The sequence below is a fragment of the Pecten maximus genome, chromosome 4, assembly GCF_902652985.1.
Source record: "Pecten maximus chromosome 4, xPecMax1.1, whole genome shotgun sequence".
In the NCBI taxonomy this organism is placed as follows: Eukaryota; Metazoa; Mollusca; class Bivalvia; order Pectinida; family Pectinidae; genus Pecten; species Pecten maximus.
Window position 1 is genome coordinate 20,236,465 of NC_047018.1, and position 27,360 is coordinate 20,263,824.

At 38.5% G+C, this 27,360-nt stretch overlaps 2 protein-coding genes across 2 annotated transcripts in view; both read left to right on the top strand.

Annotated features, from left to right (window-relative positions):
• The window catches only part of LOC117325449 (nucleoprotein TPR-like), a 37,187-nt gene extending 31,049 nt beyond the window's left edge, over nt 1–6,138 (top strand). The window contains exons 20-25 of the mRNA XM_033881660.1: nt 113–223; nt 823–927; nt 3,179–3,310; nt 3,611–3,786; nt 4,271–4,361; nt 4,995–6,138. Of these exons, the coding sequence (XP_033737551.1) occupies nt 113–223; nt 823–927; nt 3,179–3,310; nt 3,611–3,786; nt 4,271–4,361; nt 4,995–5,068 (689 nt within the window). The 3' untranslated portion in view covers nt 5,069–6,138. The remainder of the gene's footprint in view (nt 1–112; nt 224–822; nt 928–3,178; nt 3,311–3,610; nt 3,787–4,270; nt 4,362–4,994) is intronic.
• A 2,278-nt stretch (nt 6,139–8,416) lies between these two features.
• Nucleotides 8,417–25,432, top strand: LOC117325450. The gene is made up of 12 exons (XM_033881662.1): nt 8,417–8,504; nt 11,686–11,720; nt 12,102–12,556; nt 12,884–13,255; nt 13,832–14,218; nt 15,067–15,173; nt 20,540–20,877; nt 21,316–22,174; nt 22,571–22,592; nt 23,134–23,466; nt 24,306–24,581; nt 24,975–25,432. Coding segments are annotated over exons 2-12 (3,177 nt in total). The 5' UTR covers nt 8,417–8,504; nt 11,686–11,718; the 3' UTR covers nt 25,001–25,432.
• The last annotated feature ends 1,928 nt before the right edge of the window (nt 25,433–27,360 follow it).

Genomic DNA, 27,360 nt, shown 5'->3' on the forward strand with positions numbered 1-27,360 from the left:
TTACAAGCTTAGTGTGTCTCTAATTTATTACCAGTCAGGACAATTTACTTTTAGCTTTTTATTATTAGTATTATTATCTAATTGTTAAATTTTGTTTCTGATGTGATTTCAGTAATACCAGATCCATCGCCCCCTAACGGTCTGAGGAGGTCACACAGGACTCGGGTTCAGACTTTGGAATGGTACAAGAACGAACGAGTTGATTACCAGTACAGGAAGTCAGGTAGGATCTTTTTTACCAGGGAGGAAAAGATTTACTTGTACATCTGATTTATGTAAGGAGGAATAACGATGTCACTGGCCAGACCCAGACCATGTGTGTGTGGAATTATATACCATAATAAGTAAAGAGAGTTATTTATGTGAGCCACCAGACAGATTTATTATAAGTGATGGGGAGAAGGGGGTTTATCTATGTGAGTCCAAGACAGATTTCTTTAATTGATGAAGGGATGGGAGTATTGGGGTATGCCTGTGAGCCCATACTCACATTGCTTTTATTAAGTTTTTTGTTTTTAATTAGTGGTATCAACTTGATTATTTCTACTAATCACTTGTTAAAGCTACATAAATCTTGAGCAGTCAGGGCCAGATAGCCAATTAACATTAGTTCTCCTGACAAATTTTGGTTAAATGTCATAGAAATGTGATTTCCCTTGTTATGTTTTCTTATTTGTGTGAGGAATAAATCGAAGATGGCCACTTTGGACTCATGATGTCTCAGCCTGTTGGTGCAGGATCTATGGGCCTCTTGTTTTTGTGTGCTTAGTGCTATTTTAAGGTAAAGTTTAAGTAAACAATAATGTGTTGCTATGGTTACAGGAGGATTTGTTGTTGCTGGAATCATTCCATCACAAGAAGCTAAAATCTTAGAAAAAGAGCAGCAGAGGAGAACAGCTTTGAAGAAAGCTAGAAGTAAACATAAAAGTATGTACTTTTTGACACATTAAGTATAGATTTTGACCAAGACTAAATCTGTATAATACACCGAAACCTGACTGTACACCACATTGGGACCGTGTCAATGTGTTGGGTATGACTTGATAAAGTCTGTGTTGACAGTGACGTATGACTGGTGAGAAAAAGGCAAAAAAAATGCAGGTACCGTATTTCATTTTGCCCCACACGGTGAGAAAATTATTTTTGAAAGCGCTAGTCCAAGGGGACGAGTGCTATAGCTGCATGAGAACCACTCGTCCCTGAACTAGAATCACTCGTCCCTCTGACTTCTAATTTTCAATTTTAAAAAACTCACACAAAACCTATGTAAATATGTTTTCAATGTTTTAATCATTGCTTCTTGTAATTATACAATTGAACTGCAGTTTTGAGAAACTTTCATAAAGAAAGAGTCTATCGTTCGCTTCGCCTCGGTTCTATGCAGTGAAACTTAAGTTTTAAATAAAGTTTTGTTATATCAGGTATTAGAATACACAAATAAGAGATGTTAAAGTGTATAGAAGTGTGCCTTGCTAGTGTTCAAATATTGTCATTCTCAGTGCCATTAAAAAAAATTGTAATTGAAATGGTACCAGGTCCAGATTTATTTGTTATTTACCCGTATTAGTATCGTGCTTCTGGATCTCATAAACGCATCAGTATCATGTAGACACTTCTGCAGAGCAATCACAGAGAAAGGGCTAACTGCTTGATGGAACTTACTTTAAGTCTGATTTAATCCTACTTTGTTTAGAAAATTCTATAGACTTCGTAGATTAAATGCTAAAGACAATATTAATACACATGCTTTTTTTTCGCACCCTGCCCCACGTGTGTAAGATGTCCGTGTACAATAATTCTAAGTCACAGTGTGATAGAATATATTGATGTAGTGATAGAATATTGTGATGTAGTGATCTAATGTATTGATGTAGTGATAGAATGTATTGATGAAGTGATATAATGTATTGATGTAGTGATAGAATGTATTGATGAAATGATATAATGTATTGATGTAGTGATAGAATATAGTGATGTAATGATAGAATATAGTGATGAAATGATAGAATGTATTGATGAAATGATATAATGTATTGATGTAGTGATAGAATATAGTGATGTAGTGATATAATGTATTGATGTAGTGATATAATGTATTGATGTAGAGGTATAATGTATTGATGTAGTGATAAAATGTATTGATGTAGTGATAGAATGTAGTGTTGTAGTGATAGAATGTAGTGATGTAGTGATAGAATGTATTGATTTAGAGATAGAATATAGTGATGTAGTGATAGAATATAGTGATGTAGTGATAGAATGTATTGATGTAGTGATAGAATGTATTGATGTAGTGATAGAATGTATTGATGTTCAAAACAAATATGAAAGAGTAGATTTATTGTCAGAGATAATTCAATTAAGATACATGTAATAATTATACATAATTTTAAAAGCATGTTGATCAGGTAACAATCAATTGATATTACACAATAGATTTGTATTTAGTATATAGAAGTCACAGTGTGATAGAATATATTGATGTAGTGATAGAATATTGTGATGTAGTGATCTAATGTATTGATGTAGTGATCTAATGGTGTGATTATGATAGAAGTATTGAATGTAGTGTCGAATGTATTGATTTAGAGATAGAATATAGTGATCTAGTGATAGAATATAGTGATGTAGTGATAGAATATAGTGATGTAGTGATAGAATATAGTGATGTAACGATAGAATGTATTGATGAAATGATAGAATGTAGTGATAGAATATAGTGATGTAGTGATAGAATTTAGTGATGTAGTGATATAATGTATTGATGTAGAGGGCTATGTATTATGCTGTCTGATCCATGTTTGTGTAGTGATAGATTAGTGATGTAGTGATAGAATGTATTGATGTAGTGATAGAATGTATTGATGTAGTGATAGAATGTATTGATGTAGTGATAGAATGTATTGATGTAGTGATAGAATGTACTGATTTAGAGATAGAATATAGTGATAGAATGTATTGATGTTCAAAACAAATATGAAAGAGTAGATTTATTGTCAGAGATAATTCAATTGAGATACATGTAATAATTATACATAATTTTAAAAGCATGTTGATCAGGTAACAATCAATTGATATTACACAATAGATTTGTATTTAGTATATAGAAGTATTATAAATGAAGATAAATTGACCAACCAAAATATTAATGTGATTTGACAATGTCTTAATTATTTAGAGAGGAGAAATAATGGTGAGTCACCTCCAAGGAATCTATCCATGCATACAGAGATTCCATCAGATATGAACCTGACGGTATCGGATGAAATTCCTGTGGTCAATCCAGAAACAGATGAAGAAGTTTATGTAGGTAAGTAGTGGAGAGGAAATCCCTGTCATCAGACTTGACACAGATTAATATGTTTACTTAAATACGGCGGGATAATTGACATCACAATTGCCTTCACTATGGCAACCAGGGTGTATTCACTGACTGGAGGTTTTAATGTATAGAAGTCACCTGTCCTACCCGCCGGATTATCTCTGGGTATGGTGATGTACACTCTAAATGGTAGAGGGCAAAGATGATGTTTCAGATAGCTTCTCAGCTTTTTTTCCTGACAGACAATTGCCCGCATATTTTTGTTAAGTCATCATGATACTTTTTCAGAGTGTTTTGCCAGTAAAGACAGTGGTGTATTTGTGGGTCCATCTGGTAAACCACCTACACCTGAAGACCCGTTTGTAATGTCTCGAACCCTAGACCAGAAGGGGTTCGGTACTGGGGTGTTACTACTACGCCCCTTGCAGGAGAAGACAATTCAGATGGTTAGCCGAGGCACTCTGGTATGTTTTCATAGTATGTAAAGATGTTCTGGTAGGTTTTGAAATTATAACCTATGACTGGTAGCTATTCTTGTAGTACCCAGTGCCCCATAGTAGTTTCCTGATCTGGGACATATGATCAGTTAGGGGTACAATTTTTATAGCGTGGCTCTACTCCCCAATATAGATTTATTACTGTCCTGATCATATATAGTATTGTTATTTTATGTTTTACCATTATCCTATCCTGGTCTGTCTCTGCTCAGTGTCATCACTGTGCAGCTCCCATTTCCTAGCATTACTACAGTTCATTAAAAAATTGGTAAATTACAGAGCTCACATCTTACCTGATGTGCCATCACAAATAATAGTTAAGAAAAGGGTTATTGTTGCAAAATAATACTGGTCAATTAACACATTTTGTAAATGGTACTTGTCTAGTAATTTTCTTTATAGCCTGAAGGGAGTTAAATATCTTAATGGTTCTCTCCATTTGTTATTTCAGATTTTCCTGTTAGAGCGAGGTGCCGTTACACTAACCATACACAGAGCTTCTGTCGTCATGGAGGCTGGCGACTCTGCCTTTGTTCCCAGAGGTCAGTGAAGTTACTATCATAGTAATTCAGTTTGGTCATTGCAGACGTCTTGATTGTAGGTTGTTTTGCTTCCTGTTGATATTTGGCAGAAACTTAATTTATCAACTTATTAACATTGCAATGTTAATATATGTTTTGCAATGCATCAATATTTACACATGTCTGTAATATATACAGAGAGTTTCTGAGTTTCTATGCTTTATTTTGGCTGTTTTTTGAGAAAAAAATATTTAAAATGAATTAAGTGAATTTTGGAGTTTGCTTAAAACTTACTATACTGACAAAGCAGGACAGGCGAGACAAATATTTGAATTTTACTCTTGATAGTACATGATTTTCATTAATGTGCAGTATTTAAACAGGAATAGAATGTAAATCTGTTGTTAAAACATGAATTATAGATTTAAACTTATTCTTTATGTGTACAGTATAACAGTCCCATCACTATAAGGTCGGTATGTACCTAGTATGTTCCTGGTAAGAACATGCTACACTATATGTGGGGGGTAACATTTTAGCAAGCTGATATTAAATGGCTGAATATTGAGTGATTTATATTTTAGTGTTTCAAAACTAGCTGCCAAATCAGCTGAAATTTTCACCTTATTGAATATTATTAATTTTGTCTTATAGGGAACACATACAGCATGAAAAATCTACGCTCAGAAGAGGCAAAATTTTCCTACACAGTTTTGAAGGAAGCGTGATAATACCATGTGGAAACCTTAAACTTTGACCATACAATACACTTTGATGACATCGTACATAAAACAGATTCCCACGTGTGTTATTCAGGCTCAAGTCCCATCATATTATTTTCTGAAAAATCTATCAGAATCAATCCCCTGTGTGAAGTATATGACATCAAAAGGTTCTGGTTTGATTAGTGTAGGAATCATTATAACTGTTTTACAGGAGGATTGCTTGGAAGGATTTACCTGAACTTGTTTATAGTCGATGAGGCTATACATGTCAACATAGACAGGAAGGCGACAACTCTTACACAAAAGATGATCGATAAAGATGATGGCTTAAATCCGAACTTTCAATGTTTTGTATTCTTCTTTTTTCTTCTTTGTTACCCCTCCCCCAATTAGGTAATCATGAGTTATTGATGTTCCATTTCAAATACAAATTACCCCTTAGTACATTATTTATCTATAGAAAGATTTTTTAGTTTTTTTTTTTTTTTTTTAGACAATAGACCAATATCTGATCATGTCTCCCTCAGCCTATTTGATTGTCCTACAATAAGCCCACTCCCTAGCTACTTAGAGTGAAATACATGATAGATATGGTATGCAAACTAAAATGATATCTGTTATAATTGAAATATAAACTGTTTATTTATGAATATATACTTTCTGTCTTTGTGTAGTTCAGGCATTTTCTGTCCAGTTCTACCATCTGTACTGTTGAGTAGACTTACCTGAGGCACTATTTACCACACAGTAATACTAACAAAATACTGTAGTTCGACATCATTACAGTCCTCTGGGACAGTCACTTTGTATGTTGTTGTTTATATGTATTTAATTATGGCGTTTGCTGACTTCTTACAACATAATAAATTATATAGTATCCATGTTTGCACTTGTTTTCCTTTTCTCATTGACTTGTTTTTGTCGTTATAGAAACAAAGAGGAAGTAAGATTAAACTAAAGAAGATCTAATATAAGATATTCTTTGAATGTTAATTGATAAAGAGGTGATATTCTGTATCAAAAAGGAGAAACAAAACCTGTTGTTACTCTTTTAAAATAAACTGTACATTGTATATATTCTTATGGTTGTTTTTTATGCCACACCACCCAAAGTGGCTGGAGGTTGTAAGTGTTACCCTTCATCAGACCATCTGTCACAGAGGGTTGACAAGTTTTACAGAGTTTGTCGGGCATTCATTCATAGTGACAGGATGAAAATACATTATGTATCTTTCATGAAAGGTCCTAAGGGTAAAACACCAATGCTGTTTAAACAAATTGGAAATTTATCACTGTTTCTGATCTCTGTTTCTGTTTCCATCAAAGCTTGAAATATGGTAAAACACTAATAATCTTCTCTAGTTGAAGACTCAGAGGCCTGATATTTAGTCAGGGGGCCGGAGTGGCCGAGTGGTTAACGTGTCCCGGCACCCACGCCGGGCAGTTGCCTGGTACTGACTGTAGGTCGGTGGTTTTTCTCCAGGTACTCCAGCTTTCCTCCACCTCCAAAACCTGGCACGTCCTTAAATGACCCTGGCTGTTAATAGGACGTTAAACAAACCAAACAATACTAATATTTATTAGGTAACCAGGACACCGTGTTACAATGTTCCCTCTTATAATTAACCTTGAACTAATTTTGAAGGTATTGAATGACTTAGTAGCAAATTTGAAACTAAACTAAATAAACATTTATTTACCCTTCTGTACACAGATGGCAATATTACCTTGATAGTCCTAATGATTTACAAAATCAACTTGATGTTTTAGCCAATACTGTCAATGCTGGAATTAAAAAGTTAATGTTGATAAAATGTACATATTTTACATAGGTAATAGGTAGATTTGTCAATATAAATGATTTTACTTTCAAACATGTAGTAATATTACTGTGAAAAAGTTTCATGTATGTAGGTACAGTTTTCTTGCAAACATGTTCCTTTAATGATGCCAAAAACCATAATACCAGGTATTTAAAAAGAAAAAAAGAAAGAAAACCCCAATTGCTGCTTGGTATGCATATCTTAAAGAAAGGTAGAAAGCTGAATTTCTCTTCCAAATCTATACTTGATCTTTTGGATGAAATAGTAAAGCACATCTTGATGTATAGCTGTGAATTCTAGGGATTCAACAAACATATACAGAATATAGAACACTTTTATTGAAATGCTGTATGTTATCTTATTAGGAGATTGAAAACAAAAGAACAGTAAACTATGGATTTTGGGGAACAAGGCACCAGCCACAAAAATAATATTAATGATTAGTTACTTTTCAAGAATGTTGCTGTCTAGATAAAACAAACTCAATTATGAGATTATAATATGTCTTGTGTATTTATAAGCGAAAATAATGTACATTATACATGTCGTCACATATTTACATTTTACACAAAATATTTCAAATTAATGTGGATTGATGTAAATTTGAATTCACAAAGGGTAAAACTAACTCAAGTAGATTTGGTATGATCAATTTTTCCATTTATAAAAATAATTGCAATTTTGAAAATTATTTCAAAAGTTCAAATGATAAAGAAAGAATACTATTTTGTAAGTTCAGAATAAATAATTGTAAAATAGTGAAAACTGGCAGAAAGAATAATGTGAAGCATCAAAATAGAAAATGTCCATACCGTGATACCCATGAAATATGACGGATATCAAGATTTATGTTATGTGTATAGCGCTGTCCAGTCTTCCATCTTCGATACCCACTTTCGTTCTCTACACCCGTCTTTCCATCATCCATACTCCACGGCCTACGTTCACCTTCGTTTTCTTCACCTCTGGAAAAAAAGTCTAAACCGAAGATTTCTCGAGTTACAATTACCATACTTTCCTGAAGCTTTGTTTATCGAAACTCAAACATTTGACCTATCTTAATCTCAGCAAATGGGGCATCAATCTGGCACAAGTAGTTTCCTTTACGTGGCACTCGGCGACGAACACAGATTGAAATCCTATGGAAATCCAAATCAAATACTGTATAGAACTTATATAGCGATGCTTTTACTTCAACACTTGCGCTAAATTATGATCGCGTTAACTACACATTCTATACACTGTTTCCTAGGCAAATCCATTATTGTGTTAATCTGTAAAATTTGATAATGCGCTAAAATTTGGGTCCGCCAAAATTAGTAGGTGTACAGTATACAAGTCCGCCAAAATTAGTAGGTGTACAGTCTACAAGCGCATTGGATGCATATGTACTATTCTCAGAGTATACAATCCAGTCCAGTAGTAGGTAAGAAACAGGAATAGCTGTTATCCCCTTTGTTACCTGTGTAGATGAAATGATTTTATGTTTGTATAAGATAGTTTCGACTCGAGTTGTCTCCCTTGTACTATATACTCTCCGATTGGACAGTTTTACAAAGCGTGTGATAACATGAAGTGTTAATAAAGGAATGGACCGGATAAACTGGACATATGTGGTAAGTTTATATGTAGGTACGGGGCGAGTGCCAGGGGTACTATTGTAGAATAGACATTGTTATATAAAGTAATTGTCATGTTGATTAAACTAAATAGGTTTATACTCTGTCAAGTGATTTCAGTAAAATGCATTGACACATATACATGTATATTATATATATAACTTTATATACACAGGATCGACACCAAATTGTTTTGTTGACAGAGTGGCATTAAAGGACGTATGGGAGAAAACAATTCTAACATGTAAAATTTTAGCAGAGTTTAAGGTTTTCTTGGCTTCATTACCGGTATATCTACACCAGACTGGTTTAATTGTTGTGTGGACAAAGAAAAAATGGTACACATGCACCATTGTATACATATGTGGCCACCCGAGATACATTTACTGGCAGAGACCGTTCCTAAACATGGTTAAGGTATTTTATTCCATATAATACATTCTTACTACAAATGTATACCATTTCTACTGGCCATATAGTATTCTAGAGCTCTAGATACATAACATGTACTATTCAGGAGAAGAATTAGTTCAGTGGTAGCTATAATTCTCTAACAGGTAAACTACAGATACATGTACAGTATATGTGTAAGTTTACTGTCTATATAACTTCTGGTATATCGATAATGGCAGGATTTTAAATACCCGTTCAGTCAGGCCGGCCGATACGAGACGTATCCCCATGTCTAGAGCAGAGCTTCACCAGTTCTACGTAATCTGTAGACTAGTTATATCTGTCTAATTTAATCTAAATACCGGATACTTTTTATCAGTTTTCTTTGTTGCTAAGACTAGACTTATGTTTAAAAGAAACAATACTGACAAACAAGAAAGGCATTGTTGACTAGTCCCTGGTTTGTCCGTCGTCTTTGATAAATCGTCTTACCCGTGATAAAGACGAATGGTAAATCGTCTGTCGTACCCGTGGTAGGGACGAATGGTAAACCGCCTGTCGTACTCGTGGTAGGACGAATGGTAAATCGTCTGTCGTACTCGTGGTAGGACGAATGGTAAATCGTCCTGTCGTACTCGTGGTAGGACGAATGGTAACCCGTCTCTGTCGTACCCGTGGTAGGACGAATGGTAAATCTTCTCTGTCGTACCTCGTGGTAGGACGAATGGTAACTCGTCCGTCGTACTCCGTGGTAGGACGATTATGGTAACTCGTTCTGTTCCGTACCTCGTTTGTAGGGTACTAATGCGTAAATCGTCCTGTCGTACCCGTGGTGGTAGGGACGAATGGTTAACTCGTCCTGTCCGCTTACTCGTGGTAGGTACGGAATGATTTTAATCTGTACTGTCGTACCCTCGTGTAGGGACAGAATGGATACATCGGTCTGTTCGGTACCTCGTGGTAGGGACTAATGGTTAACCTCGCTACTGTCGTACCCGTGGTAAGGGACTAATGGTAAAACTCGTCCTGTCGTACCCGTGGGTAGGGACTAATGGTAAATCGTTCGTCGTACTCGTGGTCGGGACTAATGGTAATCGTCCTGTCGTACCTCGTGGTTAGGGACTAATGGTAATCGTCTGTCGTACTCGTGAGTAGGGACTAATGGTGAAATCGTACTGTCGTACCTCGTTGGTAGGGACTAATGGTAAATCGTCCTGTCGTATCCGTGGTAGGACGAATGGTAAATCGTCCTGTCGTACTCGTGGTAGGGACTAATGGTAAATCGTCTGTCGTACTCGTGGTAGGGACTAATGGTAAATCGTCTGTCGTACTCGTGGTAGGACGAATGGTAAATCGTCTGTCGTATCCGTGATAGGGACTAATGGTAAATCGTCTGTCGTACTCGTGGTAGGGACTAATGGTAAATCGTCTGTCGTACTCGTGGTAGGGACTAATGGTAAATCGTCTGTCGTACTCGTGGTAGGGACTAATGGTAAATCGTCTGTCGTACTCGTGGTAGGACGAATGGTAAATCGTCTGTCGTATCCGTGATAGGGACTAATGGTAAATCGTCTGTCGTACTCGTGGTAGGGACTAATGGTAAATCGTCTGTCGTACTCGTGATAGGGACTAATGGTAAATCGTCTGTCGTACTCGTGGTAGGACGAATGGTAAATCGTCTGTCGTATCCGTGATAGGGACTAATGGTAAATCGTCTGTCGTATCCGTGGTAGGACGAATGGTAAATCGTCTGTCGTACCCGTGGTAGGGACTAATGGTAAATCGTCTGTCGTACCCGTGGTAGGGACGAATGGCAAATCGTCTCTGTCGTACCCGTGGAAGGGACGAATGGTAACTCATCCTGTCGTACCCGTGGTAGGACGAATGGTAAATCGTCTGTCGTACCCTTGGTAGGGACGAATGGCAAATCGTCCTGTCGTACTCGTGGTAAAGACTTATGGTAAATCGTCTGTCGTACCCGTGGTAGGGACGAATGGCAAATCGTCCTGTCGTACTCGTGGTAAAGACTTATGGTAAATCGTCTGTCGTACTCGTGGTAGGACGAATGGTAACCCGTCTCTGTCGTACTCGTGATAGGACGAATGGTAAATCTTCTCTGTCGTACCCGTGGTAGGACGAATGGTAACTCATCCTGTCGTACTCGTGGTAGGGACTAATGGTAAATCGTCTGTCGTACCCGTGGTAGGGACTAATGGTAAATCGTCTGTCGTATCCGTGATATATATAAGCGAAGAGTTAATCACAGATAATCACAACATTTCAGTCGAAAAAGTTTTTGACAGGAGTATGTGTTAAATGTAAACGGAGTAAATGAAATACGCAGATAGGTGTGTCATCACATGGACACAAACTCGGCTATATTATACACCGTATCTTTAAAGTATTGACTATATTATATACCGTATCTTTAAAGTATTGACTATATTATATACCGTATCTTTAAAGTATTGACTATATTATATACCGTATCTTTAAAGTATTGACTATATTATACACCGTATCTTTAAAGTATTGACTATATTATATACCGTTTCTTTAAAGTGTCGACTATATTATATACCGTATCTTTAAAGTATTGACTATATTATATACCGTATCTTTAAAGTATTGACTATATTATATACCGTTTCTTTAAAGTATCGACTACATTATATACCGTATCTTTAAAGTATTGACTATATTATACACCGTATCTTTAAAGTATTGACTATATTATATACCGTATCTTTAAAGTATAACAAAGTTTTTGTTTTGTTCGTTACAGTTTCAAAAGACAGATCTCTGATTAACCTACACTATGTAAGTAGTCTCTACACACATTCCCAGCCCACGCTCTAAAATAGATATATATCATACATATATTATAATGGACTCTGTGTCGTGAATCTGTGCTAAGTCTATGTGCTTTATTTGTTAATGTGCTTTAATTCATATTCAATTTAATTAAATACACAAGTTGAACGAATGTCAAATATAACTGAAGAACAAATTCAATTTCTTGTCATATTTTAACGACTGCATGACATTTTTTTAACAATTACGGAAATATCATAGATAAAGATGAATATTTTGGATGAATTTTTAAACATTAAACACTTTTGTTATCTGTATTTCTTGTATCATTTAAAAACGTTAGCATATCTTAATTCTCGTATTAATCCGTATTTACATTCCTTCTAGGACCAATGAAATTAAAACTACTTCTCGCTTGACCTATCAAGAACTGTGGGATGCTGTCCGCTTTCGTGATATGTCTAAAATAGACACTTGGGTGAGAGAGGGCCGTGACCTCTTTGATGACCGACATATGACCATATACCATATTGCGTCACAGTGTGGAAGTGTCGAGTTTATAGAAGAGCTAGTTCGAAGACATCCCGCCACGACACACCTGATCATGCACGGTAGTAAAGATGGTGCCGTGACCAGTCTCCACTGGTGCTGTTGTATGACTGCTACCGAGGAGAACGACGGTAGTCATAGTGTCGGGATCCTCGACGCCCTCTGTAGGGCCGCTGGCCCGGGGGCTGCACTATACGGTACGGGGGACGGGGATGTCGTGACATGGACAGATTGGGCAAATGACGACGAAAAACTTAAGGAATATATAACATGGAGAAGACATAATACTGAAGGTTCGCTATTTCCTGACATCTTTTTCTTGTTTTCTATATACCTATCATTGTAATAGACAACCCTAGTAGGTATATTAGATTGACTTATTGTGTATAAGTAAACTACGTGTATATTCAATTTTCATGAAAACAAACAAGTTTAGAACAACTTGTATTAGATTAACTTGTATTTCCAAATAAAAAATGCCGCATGGAATAAATACATGAACAGCTCGAAAGTGCAATGTTTTTTGGATAATGCGATACAAATGTTGAAATATCCGGGTAATGTAAAATAAATAGGTGACGTTTCTCGGTTTTGATATATTCCTTAAATATTGTGTGCAGGTTTGCCTCCGGAGATAAGACGTTTAGACAACCGATCGATTCACCAATACATACAGACGTTTGGCAGCATGGGGAGCGAGTCTGCTGAGAGATACAAAAAGGCCATCCAAGGCAGGACTGAAACCTCCTACTGTGTCCGTCTTGTCTTCCTGGGACACGAAGGTGTCGGCAAGACAACACTGATGTTACGGATGACTGACCAGGACATCGGGAAATTAAAACCTACAAACCAACTGGACGTCCTCCTAAATCTACTCATTATTGACCGTATCAGTAAACAGCGCAGGCTTCTTCAGCCAGGGATGGAACAAGAGGTTACTCGCCAAAGGCTCAAAGATGTAATAGCCGACTCATTTCTGTCCAAAACAGAAGGTATCGAGCAGTATAGGGTATCTTTGAGATACGTTTTAAGGATATTTTCATTAAATTATTGTCATTATTTTAAAGGTTCTGTTTCCAAATACAAAATGTTCATTGTTTTTCGAAATTTGAATATTATTTTGAATATGTTATTTCTTCATAATGTAAAATAAATCTAGACAGTTACGTAAGGAGGGTACATCAATAATACGAACACATGGAAACATGTCTGTTTTGAGCCTCGTCTTGGTTATCCCTGGATCATGTTAAATTGACCCTTCGTTCTATCTATTTGGCATAGATGTGTGATGTTTTAGAATTTATACTTTTTAATATTATGATTAAAATCGATTATTTTATTTATGATAAACACGATAAATTTTGTTTTAAATGCACAAGAAATAATAATTATTCTTCATTAACTGGAACTTGGATTACTGCTTACAATTTAATTTCCAATCACGGATATCTAACATGGAGAAATGTGATAAATAGCAAACATTGTCACGAATAAATTATGTTGCAATTTGTGAATAACTTGTCTCGCTGACCCAAACGAAAAGGTACATATTACACCTATATTTGTAGATGTCGCAGCAACAAGTAACACAACGAAGTCTTCGGATAGTCCACTTAGTGATCTCATAGCCAGTACATCTGATGGAAGTACTATTGTGGCACCGGACACGCCCTCTGATGCTACCTATACGCCAACTTCGCCCGTAACACCTGACAAAATAGTCTTAACCATGCCCCCTACAGCCACCCCAGCTGTCCACACAGAAGCAGCCGTCGTTATGACAACTGGACCGACCGAGGATTTTGGACAAAAAGGACATAAAACCTATGTCAGTGTCTTTGATTTTGGTGGAGAAATGATGTTCTCCACTTTTCAGCACATTTTCCTCAATACAAACGCAGTTATACTGCTCTGTTTCAGTTTACATAATTGTTTCCAGAACGACGCGATCTTAGGTAAATATATTCCACGATTCTTCAATTTTTCAAAATTATCATTACTCAAAATTCTGATGTTTTGATAATTTGATGACGAATAACCTTCACAATACATAAATACATACTATTTCTTGGCGGTGGTCCCGGCTGAGCAACATTATAACACACTACGTTCTGAGTAACAATCTAATTAAAATACAGATCATCATTACACACTACGTTCTGAGTAACAATCTAATTAAAATACAGATCATCATTACACACTACGTTCTGAGTAACAATCTAATTAAAATACAGATCATCATTACACACTACGTTCTGAGTAACAATCTAATTAAAATACAGATCATCATTACACACTACGTTCTGAGTAACAATCTAATTAAAATACAGATCATCATTACACACTACGTTCTGAGTAACAATCTAATTAAAATACAGATCATCATTATACACTACGTTCTGAGTAACAATCTAATTAAAATACAGATCACCATTTATACAGATCATAATTATACGCTACGTTATGAAGCGTCGTGTGAATGTTGATCTGTATTTTAATCAGATTGCTGGCCGAGTAAACTATGCGACATCAGTCTGTTGTTCAAAAGATGAGGAGCTTAATCATTTGATTAGTGAAAATACAATTTCTCCTTTACTTCAAAACCTGAGTGTGTGTATTCCTTAAAATTGGCAGGTAGGAAGATACTGACGAGTGTTATAGTCTCATAAAATTTGGTCATGTTGATTTTACCAGAAATGATTTTATCATGGTCTAAAAATTGTTGTTAAATTAGCCTAATCACCTTTTGAACAACTGTAAATATGATTGATTCAAAGTCTCGCAAAGTCTCATTATATTTCAGAACGTGTTCACTTCTGGCTGAAATTCCTGTCTACATTTTCTGATGCCAACAGCAGATATCAACCACCCGTGATTCTCGTGGGAACCCACCTAGACATGGTGGAGGAGGTAAGAGTCAGTCATATGGTGGAGGAGGTAAGAGTCAGTCACATGGTGGAGGAGGTAAGAGTCAGTAACATAGCGGAGGAGGTAAGAGTCAGTCATATGGTGGAGGAGGTAAGAGTCAGTCACATGGTGGAGGAGGTAAGAGTCAGTCATATGGTGGAGGAGGTAAGAGTCAGTCATATGGTGGAGGAGGTAAGAGTCAGTCATATGGTGGAGGAGGTAAGAGTCAGTCATATGGTGGAGGAGGTAAGAGTCAGTCATATGGTGGAGGAGGTAAGAGTCAGTCACATGGTGGAGGTAAGAGTCAGTCACATGGCGGAGGAGGTAAGAGTCAGTCACATGGCGGAGGAGGTAAGAGTCAGTCATAAGGTGGAGGAGGTGAGAGTCAGTCACATGGTGGAGGAGGTAAGAGTCAGTCACATGGTGGAGGAGGTAAGAGTCAGTCACATGGTGGAGGAGCTAAGAGTCAGTCACACGGTGGAGGAGGTAAGAGTCAGTCACATGGTGGAGGAGGTAAGAGTCAGTCACATGGTGGAGGAGGTAAGAGTCAGTCACACGGTGGAGGAGGTAAGAGTCAGTCACATGGTGGAGGAGGTAAGAGTCAGTCACATGGTAGAGGAGGTAAGAGTCAGTCACATGGTAGAGGAGGTAAGAGTCACATGGTGGAGGAGGTAAGAGTCAGTAACATGGTGGAGGAGGTAAGAGTCAGTCACATGGTGGAGGTAAGAGTCAGTCACATGGTGGAGGTAAGAGTCAGTCACATGGTGGAGGAGGTAAGAGTCAGTCACATGGTGGAGGAGGTAAGAGTCAGTCACATGGTGGAGGAGGTAAGAGTCAGTCACATAGTGGAGGAGGTAAGAGTCAGTCACCTGGTGGAGGTAAGAGTCAGTCACATGGTGGAGGTAAGAGTCAGTCACATGGTGGAGGTAAGAGTCAGTCACATGGTGGAGGAGGTAAGAGTCAGTCACATGGTAGAAGAGGTAAGAGTCAGTCACATGGTGGAGGAGGTAAGAGTCAGTCACATGGTGGAGGAGGTAAGAGTCAGTCACATGGTAGAGGAGGTAAGAGTCAGTCACATGGTGGAGGAGGTAAGAGTCAGTCACATGGTGGAGGAGGTAAGAGTCAGTCACATGGTGGAGGAGGTAAGAGTCAGTCACATGGTGGAGGAGGTAAGAGTCAGTCACATGGTGGAGGAGGTAAGAGTCAGTCACATGGTGGAGGAGGTAAGAGTCAGTCACATGGTGGAGGAGGTAAGAGTCAGTCACATGGTGGAGGAGGTAAGAGTCAGTCACATGGTGGAGGAGGTAAGAGTCAGTCACATGGTGGAGGAGGTAAGAGTCAGTCACATGGTGGAGGAGGTAAGAGTCAGTCACATGGTGAGGAGGTAAGAGTCAGTCACATGGTGGAGGAGGTAAGAGTCAGTCACATGGTGGAGGAGGTAAGAGTCAGTCACATGGTGGAGGAGGTAAGAGTCAGTCACATGGTGGAGGAGGTAAGAGTCAGTCACATGGTGGAGGAGGTAAGAGTCAGTCACATGGTGGAGGAGGTAAGAGTCAGTCACATGGTGGAGGAGGTAAGAGTCAGTCACATGGTGGAGGAGGTAAGAGTCAGTCACATGGTGAAGGAGGTAAGAGTCAGTCACGTGGTAGAGGAGGTAAGAGTCAGTCACATGGTGGAGGAGGTAAGAGTCAGTCACATGGTGGAGGAGGTAAGAGTCAGTCACACGGTGGAGGAGGTAAGAGTCAGTCACATGGTGGAGGAGGTAAGAGTCAGTCACACGGTGGAGGAGGTAAGAGTCAGTCACACGGTGGAGGAGGTAAGAGTCAGTCACATGGTGGAGGAGGTAAGAGTCAGTCACATGGTGGAGGAGGTAAGAGTCAGTCACACGGTGGAGGAGGTAAGAGTCAGTCACATGGTGGAGGATGTAAGAGTCAGTCACACGGTGGAGGAGGTAAGAGTCAGTCACATGGTAGAGGAGGTAAGAGTCAGTCACATAGTGGAGGAGGTAAGAGTCAGTCACCTGGTGGAGGTAAGAGTCAGTCACATGGTGGAGGTAAGAGTCAGTCACATGGTGGAGGAGGTAAGAGTCAGTCACATGGTAGAGGAGGTAAGAGTCAGTCACATGGTGGAGGAGGTAAGAGTCAGTCACACGGTGGAGGAGGTAAGAGTCAGTCACATGGTGGAGGAGCTAAGAGTCAGTCACACGGTGGAGGAGGTAAGAGTCAGTCACATAGTGGAGGAGGTAAGAGTCAGTCACCTGGTGGAGGTAAGAGTCAGTTACATGGTGGAGGAGGTAAGAGTCAGTCACATGGTGGAGGAGGTAAGAGTCAGTCACATGGTGAAGGAGGTAAGAGTCAGTCACGTGGTAGAGGAGGAAAGAGTCAGTCACATGGTGGAGGAGGTAAGAGTCAGTCACATGGTGGAGGAGGTAAGAGTCAGTCACATGGTAGAGGAGGTAAGAGTCAGTCACATAGTGGAGGAGGTAAGAGTCAGTCACCTGGAGGAGGTAAGAGTCAGTCACATGGTGGAGGAGGTAAGAGTCAGTCACATGGTGGAGGAGGTAAGAGTCAGTCACATGGTGAAGGAGGTAAGAGTCAGTCACGTGGTAGAGGAGGTAAGAGTCAGTCACATGGTGGAGGAGGTAAGAGTCAGTCACATGGTGGAGGAGGTAAGAGTCAGTCACATGGTAGAGGAGGTAAGAGTCAGTCACATAGTGGAGGAGGTAAGAGTCAGTCACCTGGTGGAGGTAAGAGTCAGTCACATGGTGGAGGTAAGAGTCAGTCACATGGTGGAGGAGGTAAGAGTCAGTCACATGGTAGAGGAGGTAAGAGTCAGTCACATGGTGGAGGAGGTAAGAGTCAGTCACACGGTGGAGGAGGTAAGAGTCAGTCACATGGTGGAGGAGCTAAGAGTCAGTCACACGGTGGAGGAGGTAAGAGTCAGTCACATAGTGGAGGAGGTAAGAGTCAGTCACCTGGTGGAGGTAAGAGTCAGTCACATGGTGGATGAGGTAAGAGTCAGTCACATAGTGGAGGAGGTAAGAGTCAGTCACCTGGTGGAGGTAAGAGTCAGTCACATGGTGGAGGAGGTAAGAGTCAGTCACATGGTGGAGGAGGTAAGAGTCAGTCACATGGTGGAGGTAAGAGTCAGTCACATGGTGGAGGTAAGAGTCAGTCATATGGTGGAGGTAAGAGTCAGTCACACGGTGGAGGTAAGAGTCAGTCACACGGTGGAGGTAAGAGTCAGTCACACGGTGGAGGTAAGAGTCAGTCACACGGTGGAGGTAAGAGTCAGTCACATGGTGGAGGAGGTAAGAGTCAGTCACATGGTGGTGGAGGTAAGAGTCAGTCACATGGTGGAGGAGGTAAGAGTCAGTCACATGGTGGAGGAGGTAAGAGTCAGTCACACGGTGGAGGTAAGAGTCAGTCACACGGTGGAGGTAAGAGTCAGTCACATGGTGGAGGAGGTAAGAGTCAGTCACATGGCGGAGGAGGTAAGAGTCAGTCACATGGTGGAGGAGGTAAGAGTCAGTCACATGGTGGAGGTAAGAGTCAGTCATATGGTGGAGGAGGTGAGAGTCAGTCACACGGTGGAGGTAAGAGTCAGTCATATGGTGGAGGAGGTAAGAGTCAGTCACATGGTGGAGGTAAGAGTCAGTCACATGGTGGAGGTAAGAGTCAGTCACATGGTTTAGGTAAGAGTCATATGGTGGAGGTAAGAGTCAGTCACACGGTGGAGGTAAGAGTCAGTCACACGGTGGAGGTAAGAGTCAGTCACACGGTGGAGGTAAGAGTCAGTCACATGGTGGAGGAGGTAAGAGTCAGTCACATGGTGGAGGAGGTAAGAGTCAGTCACACGGTGGAGGTAAGAGTTAGTCACACGGTGGAGGTAAGTGTCAGTTACACGGTGGAGGTAAGAGTCAGTCACATGGTGGAGGTAAGAGTCAGTCATATGGTAGAGGAGGTAAGAGTCAGTCACATGGCGGAGGAGGTAAGAGTCAGTCACATGGTGGTGGAGGTAAGAGTCAATCACATGGTGGAGGTAAGAGTCAGTCACACGGTGGAGGAGGTAAGAGTCACATGGTGGAGGAGGTAAGAGTCAGTCACACGGTGGAGGAGGTAAGAGTCAGTCACATGGTGGAGGGGGTAAGAGTCAGTCACACGGTGGAGGGGGTAAGAGTCAGTCACACGGTGGAGGTAAGAGTCAGTCACATGGTGGAGGTAAGAGTCAGTCATATGGTAGAGGAGGTAAGAGTCAGTCATATGGTGGAGGAGGTAAGAGTCAGTCACATGGTGGAGGAGGTAAGAGTCAGTCACATGGTGGAGGAGGTAAGAGTCAGTCACATGGTGGAGGTAAGAGTCAGTCATATGGTGGAGGAGGTATCAGTCAGTCACATGGTGGAGGTAAGAGTCAGTCATATGGTGGAGGAGGTAAGAGTCAGTCACGTGGTGGAGGTAAGAGTCAGTCATATGGTGGAGGAGGTAAGAGTCAGTCACATGGTAGAGGAGGTAAGAGTCAGTCATATGGTGGAGGAGGTAAGACTCAGTCATATGGTAGAGGAGGTAAGAGTCAGTCACATGGTGGAGGAGGTAAGAGTCAGTCACATGGTGGAGGAGGTAAGAGTCAGTCATATGGTGGAACTCAGGTAAGAGTCAGTCACATGGTGGAGGAGGTAAGAGTCAGTAATATGGTGGAGGAGGTAAGAGTCAGTAACATGGTGGAGGAGGTGAGAGTCAGTCACATGGTGGAGGAGGTAAGAGTCAGTCACATGGTGGAGGAGGTAAGAGTCAGTCATATGGTAGAGGAGGTGAGAGTCACTCACCGTTTTAGTGCTCTTTTTTACAGGGATTTGAACAACATGTATAATTGATACTACTAAGTAGTAGTCGTCTATTTTCACTTTAAAATGTTTCCTCTGGCAATAAAAAAAGGAAATCTTACGTGTGAATTTTTTAAAGTAAAATATCCAAATGTGTAGAAAACAGTGTAATTTCACTATTTTCACAGAAACTATATCAACAGAAAACAATTACCCAAGGTTTTTGTTACCGACATGCAACGCGTTGATTCTTATGAATAGCAGAAGCACCTGTTCAGAAGCAGCTGCATGATGCAGTTTTATTTTATTGATCATTATGCATATATTGTATCCATTACTAAATTAATGTCTAAAGAGTCCATCTCTTGTATAGTCATATTATGAAGTATTATGATAATCAAGAATACCATCTCGCATGGTAACATAGAAGAACGAAAGTGCTAAGACTCCAGAAATTTGGGTTTGTTTCTTATTTACGGTAATCCAGTGGTAAACTAATTGTATTTATATCGGTACATATGTATTTGGTTTTCACTTGGTATGTTTCCAGAATCAGAGAACGTCAATTAGGCGAGAGGTCCGACGAAAAATCAAGAGTGATCCCAAAGTCGCTAGTGCGTTTGACAGACACGTGGTTGAGTTTGTGGTCATAGACAGCACTCTTGGTGCACGGCCAGCCTATGATGGCCTCTGGAACATCGTACTGGAGGCTGCCGTCCACCAGTCACAATGGGGTCAACTTCTCCCCGCTACATGGATCACACTGGAACGTGATTTGATGGTTCTGAAAGGTGAAGGAGTGAAGGTCCTAACTTTAAATGAGGTTAAGACCAGAGCTAGGAATCTGGTGGTTCCATTGGATGAACGTGACGTTCTTGCAATGCTGGAGTAAGTAGTTAATAACAACATAGACTTTCAGAAGTTATATCCCAGTGGTGAGATGTTTTTCGAACTAAGAAGGATTTCAGATTGTTCGACTTACAATTATTTGCCTATTTGGTGTAATAAAACGATTCGTAATTGATATACTGGTTCCGTTACGAGGATTTTATCCCCTGACATTTTAATTCAAAATTCAATTTTTTTTTATTATTGTTCAAAATGACTTTGTATTTGTGAGTTTACAATCGAAGTATATAATATAGTTTTGTCTGTCTGACTACAACAAACACAAACTCATATTATACATCTGTACATTATCAGCGATTCCTGTTTGAGGATTATTTTTTGAATGTCATTGCTTCGCATTTCATGTTATGAATGGTATTTACCATATTTAAACTCAGGATGAAACTACATCTTGATCACTGTTTCTTTTTCTTTCAGGTATCTCCATGTAATACGAAGTATTTTAAGCTTCCAATTAGAAAACCCGGATTCAAGGATTATCCTTGATCCCCAGTGGTTGATCCAGGCTTTCAGACTGATTGTGACTACAGTGAAATTCCGCCAGGAAGGGATAAACACTGCCCTTATCATGGAATACGACAGAACTAGAAGACTGACCTTACCATTTGTCAATGCGGTATGGACAAAGGGAAGTGTTGATGGATTTATGGAGTTCAGAGATACCATATTGTTCTACCTTGACCGTCTTGAGCTGATTGTGAAGCCGCTCCCCAAAGAGGATGAAGCGTCTGTGGACTACTATATAGTACCGTGCTTGTTAGATGAACCAAACCCGGATCATATCAGACCATTGCTGGAACAGAAAGGGATCATCAAGTCTCCGACACTTTGTTTCGAGTTCCATGGAAGGTTCATTCCTCCAGCTATGTACAATAAGGTTTTAGCTTCTTGCATACACCGCTTCGAGGTGATGCGAATGTCAAACCAGGACGACAAACTGTATCTACAGCAGGGCTTGGCATGTTTTGCTATAAGTGGTCGATGGAATATGGTTCTACATTGCAAAGACTCTCAAATGAAGATTACTTTATTTTCCAACGTTGTGAAGAAGGTAGAGGAGGGGGATGGTTACATGGTTCGCATCATTTTGGAAAATATTGTTCAAGGTACAATGAAACGATCCCAACAAGGTCACCTTTCGTTTGATTACTACGTCAGCGATGACTTTCAGGTGAAAAATATCGAGAATATGGTAAAAGTCTTAATGACAACCCAGACAAAATTGAAATCTCGACGGTCATTTGAGATGGCTGTGTGGTTCACTGAACGAAAACAGGTATGATTGATTAAAACATATAGAGTAATTTAATTTCATAAAGAAATATCGTCGACTCCAATATCTACTTATAAAAGTACTTATTTTCAAATATATATAACAAAAACAAAGAGATAAACACAGCATTATCACTTAAGTTTCCAGGCCTTCCAGGTCGCACTAGAATGAGAGGCAAATTTAATACTTGACGAAAATTATACTGTATATGTTTAGTACACAGGTATGTTAGCATTCGAAAAATGTAAATTGCGTGAATTTCCTGAAAAGACCATTGACGAAAACTTATCCGCTACTACAAACTTACACAATACATGTATGTCTATCAATGATTCCTGTTTTATTATGTCCCGAAATGTGGGGATTTTTCGCATACATTCGCTTTTTATCTGTTTACAGGTGGCGAAGCCTTCTCTATCAGGTATACATTTTGATAGTTTCACTCTGATTTTCGTTAAAGCTACCATAATGCAACCACATAGAATGTGTATGCTTAGCGTTTTCTCGTTAATTGAAAATGTTGACACTTTTTGTTAGCACAAAACAAGTGGATATATCATCCGCCCAGTACAATAACATGGTAAAATGTTTAAATTGAACAATATTTTGAAGAAGAAAATGTACCACAATTTAACAAAATTGTTTGCTTCCAAACTTTCGTAACGGAATACTATTCTCACAGCATTTGGTTCTTCCATTAACACTGACAGGTTGGTATGTATTATAATGTTAAGTCGATTTGGGCTGTTAAAAAAATGGAAAGTTTTCTTTTCCGACCAAAATCTTTTATTGCAATGAGTTTAACATGGTGTAACAAATACCAACAACTAACTGGTACTAAATAACATTAGACACTATAGATTAGAATTGTAGAGCGTTACATGTAGAATTATGTTGTTGCTTTTAATAGACGAACTATACAATATCGTTATTGGTCATCAATTTTGTTTATTTTTTATCAGTTCCACAAGCCGAGCGTGCTCTATTGAGAAGATGCCCTATGCCAAGGGAAATAATTCGAATTGCAAAGTATGTGGGGAATACATATACCCTTTTCTTTGGTATCATGGGTATGAACGAGGTTAGAATTCAACAGCTTCGGGAACAGTTTGAGAATGGACAAAGGTTGGACTTCCTTTCCGTGATAGCCAGGATAACCTTCGCCTGGAAAGACGAATTCGGGGGAAAAGCAAATTTCATGCAAGTGAAAAATGCATTTGAATTTTGCGGACTCGACCTGACCGGACTGTTTGAAGAAATAGAACAACTTAAAATTGAGAAAATATCGCAAGAAGGTATCACTTTTATATCCCGTCAAAAGTATTAGGCTATGGCGTTATCTGTCCGTCTGGAAACTTGTGTTTGTCCAGAGTTTTCAACCAATCTTTTTTTTTAAACATGATAGGCTTAATGATATTTAGTTATGTTTTCAAGGGCGGCATTTATTATACAACTATTTTTTATCGCTTTTGTTTTTTTAAGTTGGGATACGAGTCCTGTTGACCTCTCCTCCTTTTTCATCCATTTTGTAGACTACGATATGAAATTGTACTTTTTTTTTATTAAGCCATATTTTCTGAAATTGATTTCCACATTTGCATTCATCTGATAAAATGGAATTTCTGTTTGGTATTGGACGGTCGTATATGTTTCCGTCGTTTGGCATTGGACGGACGTATATGTTTCCGTCCCCTGGCATTTGGCGGCCGTATATGTTTCCGTCCCCTGGCATTTGACGGGCGTATATGTTTCCGTCCCTTTGCATTCTGGATTGATGATCGGTTTGATTCTAAAGGTCCGGTTTTATATCAATTAGTTGCAATTTAAGATTAGAATGTCGAAATATTGTTTCCTATTTACCAATATACAGTGACAGAAATGTCCTTAATTAAAATGAAGTGTTTTGATTTGTGCGATTCTTGAATTGCTGTTTGATTTCGTTTCGGTATGCTACGCCCATAGAATACTTAATGAAACCAGGTTTTCTACATACAAATATATGTATGTACACAAAAGGCTGTAACCACGATAGCAAGCTGTTTCAAAATGATCAATTAAAATACTGTAGTATTGCTATTTTTGGAAACATTTCTAAACGGTCTTGTATTAAACAGATGCTTCTTTTTTGTTTAAGATCTTGGGATTCCTGCTAGCATTCAGAATTCACGCCCAACCGAGAATGAGTTATCGGATATATCAATGATCATCTTAAGAGGATATTTCATAGTATTCGTAGAACTGAATGTTACCATAGAAACAATAGAATTGGCAGAAATGGATAACAACAAAGCCATGGATTTGATAAGATATCTTCTTGAATATTGGATGAAGACATTTCGAGCTGAAGCTACAGTCAGGAAACTGTACTTGGCTCTAAAGGAGTGTAAAAGAAATTACACGAAACTAATAGGCAAGTTATTAATATTATTTCAAATCAGTTGCATTTTGAATTTAAGCTTTGCAAAAGCAAATTGATTTTGTCATGGAGTTTTCTATTAACAGTAATATACAGAATTAAGGTGCGCCTTCCTGTCATATTCTTTTTGAACATAGCCAGGGTACATATACATGTACCATGAATACTGATCTCTGTTGTCAATGGAATTCGATATTTATTTTACCACAGTGATAAACGTGAAATATCATATCAATGTTGTAACTGAGAAAAGATGTTTGGATGAAGAAAATCCTATCGGCGAATCTGAAGGGTTCAACTTAAAACCTGTATTCCTAGTACTGTATAGACTTGTCCATATTGCCATACTTATACTTTAACACACCAATCTTTGTAATTCGTTTACAGATTTGATGAAACGAAGACTTGTGTAATCTGCCAAACAGCAAGAAACAATATCTGACGACGCAGAGGAGCGCATTAGATGTGTGTGATTTGATTGTGACTCATGATCAGGTCGATAGTTGTCCTTGTAGTTACAAACAGATATGGCAACACCAGATGGATACTCCAGAGACTCAGTGAATTGTGTTGACTATAGTTAAAGACATGTTTAACTTGACGATGATCTTGCATCCAAAGCTTGATAATTTCAGGGTGAAAACATGATGACTGTTCTTTAAATATTGTACATACATCGTTCGAATCCTGTTGAAATTGTATGCTCTATGTATAGGTTGATGCTGATCTAAACCACGGTGGATCTTTCACGTAAAGTGACGGTTTTATCATTTCCTCCAAAAGTCAAAAGTAAAAAAAATACAAAAAAAAACACACCACATAAACTGTACTGATCAAAATAAACGTACGACAAATAAGCAATAAGCTTTGTCATGCTTTTAAAAATGGAAAATTGTCTGCAGGCAAAATCAAGAAGACACTGGTTTCAAGATATCACGATTTTAATGCTAATAAATTAAAAACGGACTTTGGTATGGTTTCACAATGTTGGCAACGGGCACACAAAACATACTTTTTAACAACCGGGGCTACGGAAATAACACAGTTACATGTACTATATATATATATACTCTTAAAATATACATGCTACCACTATTACCAATTCACATATATTAACTTTAAACGACAACGCAAACAGTGACACAATTCAAATCATAGCTGTACAATTATTTCTGTGCGATTTCCATTTTGGTTAAATAACCAGATGGTATGTTAGGGGAATTAGCTACAAAAGTATCTCGGCTCAAGGCTATGTATGGAGACGTCTATCAATTTGGAAATAAACACTAGAAACTTTTCTGCAAATTTATATCGGAGATGAACACAGTTTACTAGTTTTAAAGCCTTAATTAATAGCAACGAAACTAACATGAGCCTTAAAGTTTTTACTGAAAAATACCTAAACAAACCATTTTTTCCCCAAAATGATATTAAGTTGTCATAGCTCGATTATAGCAAGACGTCTATACAAAACATGGGTATGTTAGGCATATGTATGTGTCCAGAAAAGTTACATAAATTGTCTCTAGTTATCACGGATGAGGAAACTTTTGACGTCAGTGTTATCAGATGATGTCTTCAGCATTCGTGACGTCATCCAATTAGGTCAGTTTGTACGCATTCCGCATCATCAAATCGAAATAGGCGTCACTGTCAATCGAAGCACTTACGCCGGCATAGTAGGAAATGAATTCACGTTTGGTCACCTTTAAAACAAAAAACAACAATCAACCATATATCAAACATTCATCATTCCGTAATATTTGTTGATCATATATTATAATCACTTAACAGACATATGTAAAATGGTTGTAATGGTAATGCAATGACGTTGCAAGTTAGTGACATTTTATCCTGTATGTAGACAGCTTCAGCAAAGTCACCTTTTTTTTATTAAGTCAAGTCACTATTAAATCAGTCATATTGTAGCATGCTTAAACATCATTATTTAACACTTCCAATTTTAGACTGTCCTTTTAGCTATCGACTTGAATACCAAGTAAAAAAGTAAAAAAGAATTCTTCCGTCAGATTTTTGATTGCACGAGCAATTTGTTCTGTTCAATTGGAAATTAACGATGCCAGACTAAGGGACCAATGCACAAAGAGATCACCAATCAAGATCGAAATGGAAATTTCCAATTTTCAACACTAATCCTGCACAACTACGAATAAAGCACAATCTTCGAATAAGATTTTATGAAGTCTCAATTTTGTTCTTCTGGAGAAATAACAAAACTGAACCACGAAATCAAAGACTGCTGTCAGAAGACCATTCTGTTCTGCCGGGTATTCTACAAACTTGCATTAATGAACCAAACTGGACCTAAACATGCTTTCCCGAGATTCCTGCAACAATTTCCAATCGAACCAAAAGTGAGTTAGTTGTCTTGATACCCAACTTCTCACAGAATCCACAGCGAACATTTCGTACTCGTGAAGTCAATAACAATGTTAGGTTACTTCAAAATACGAACTTGTGAAAACAAAACTTGTTCAGACAATTTAGAGCCCATATCAATTAGATATGCATCCATCAATATTATGAATCCCACCAAATGGTATGGCGATTGAACTAAAGAATTGTGATATTATTTCTGTATTAAATAAAACCCGTAAATGTTTTTGAGAGAACATTCTTGAAACTCCGTCGTATTTGCGGTAAATGTGTACGAAAATATATAAATGTTGTTCAAACTGCAAAAAGTCTATCGAAAACAAATCCAATATCTGTATTCGGTTTAAATTAATAATTCCCGCTAGGGATAACGTAA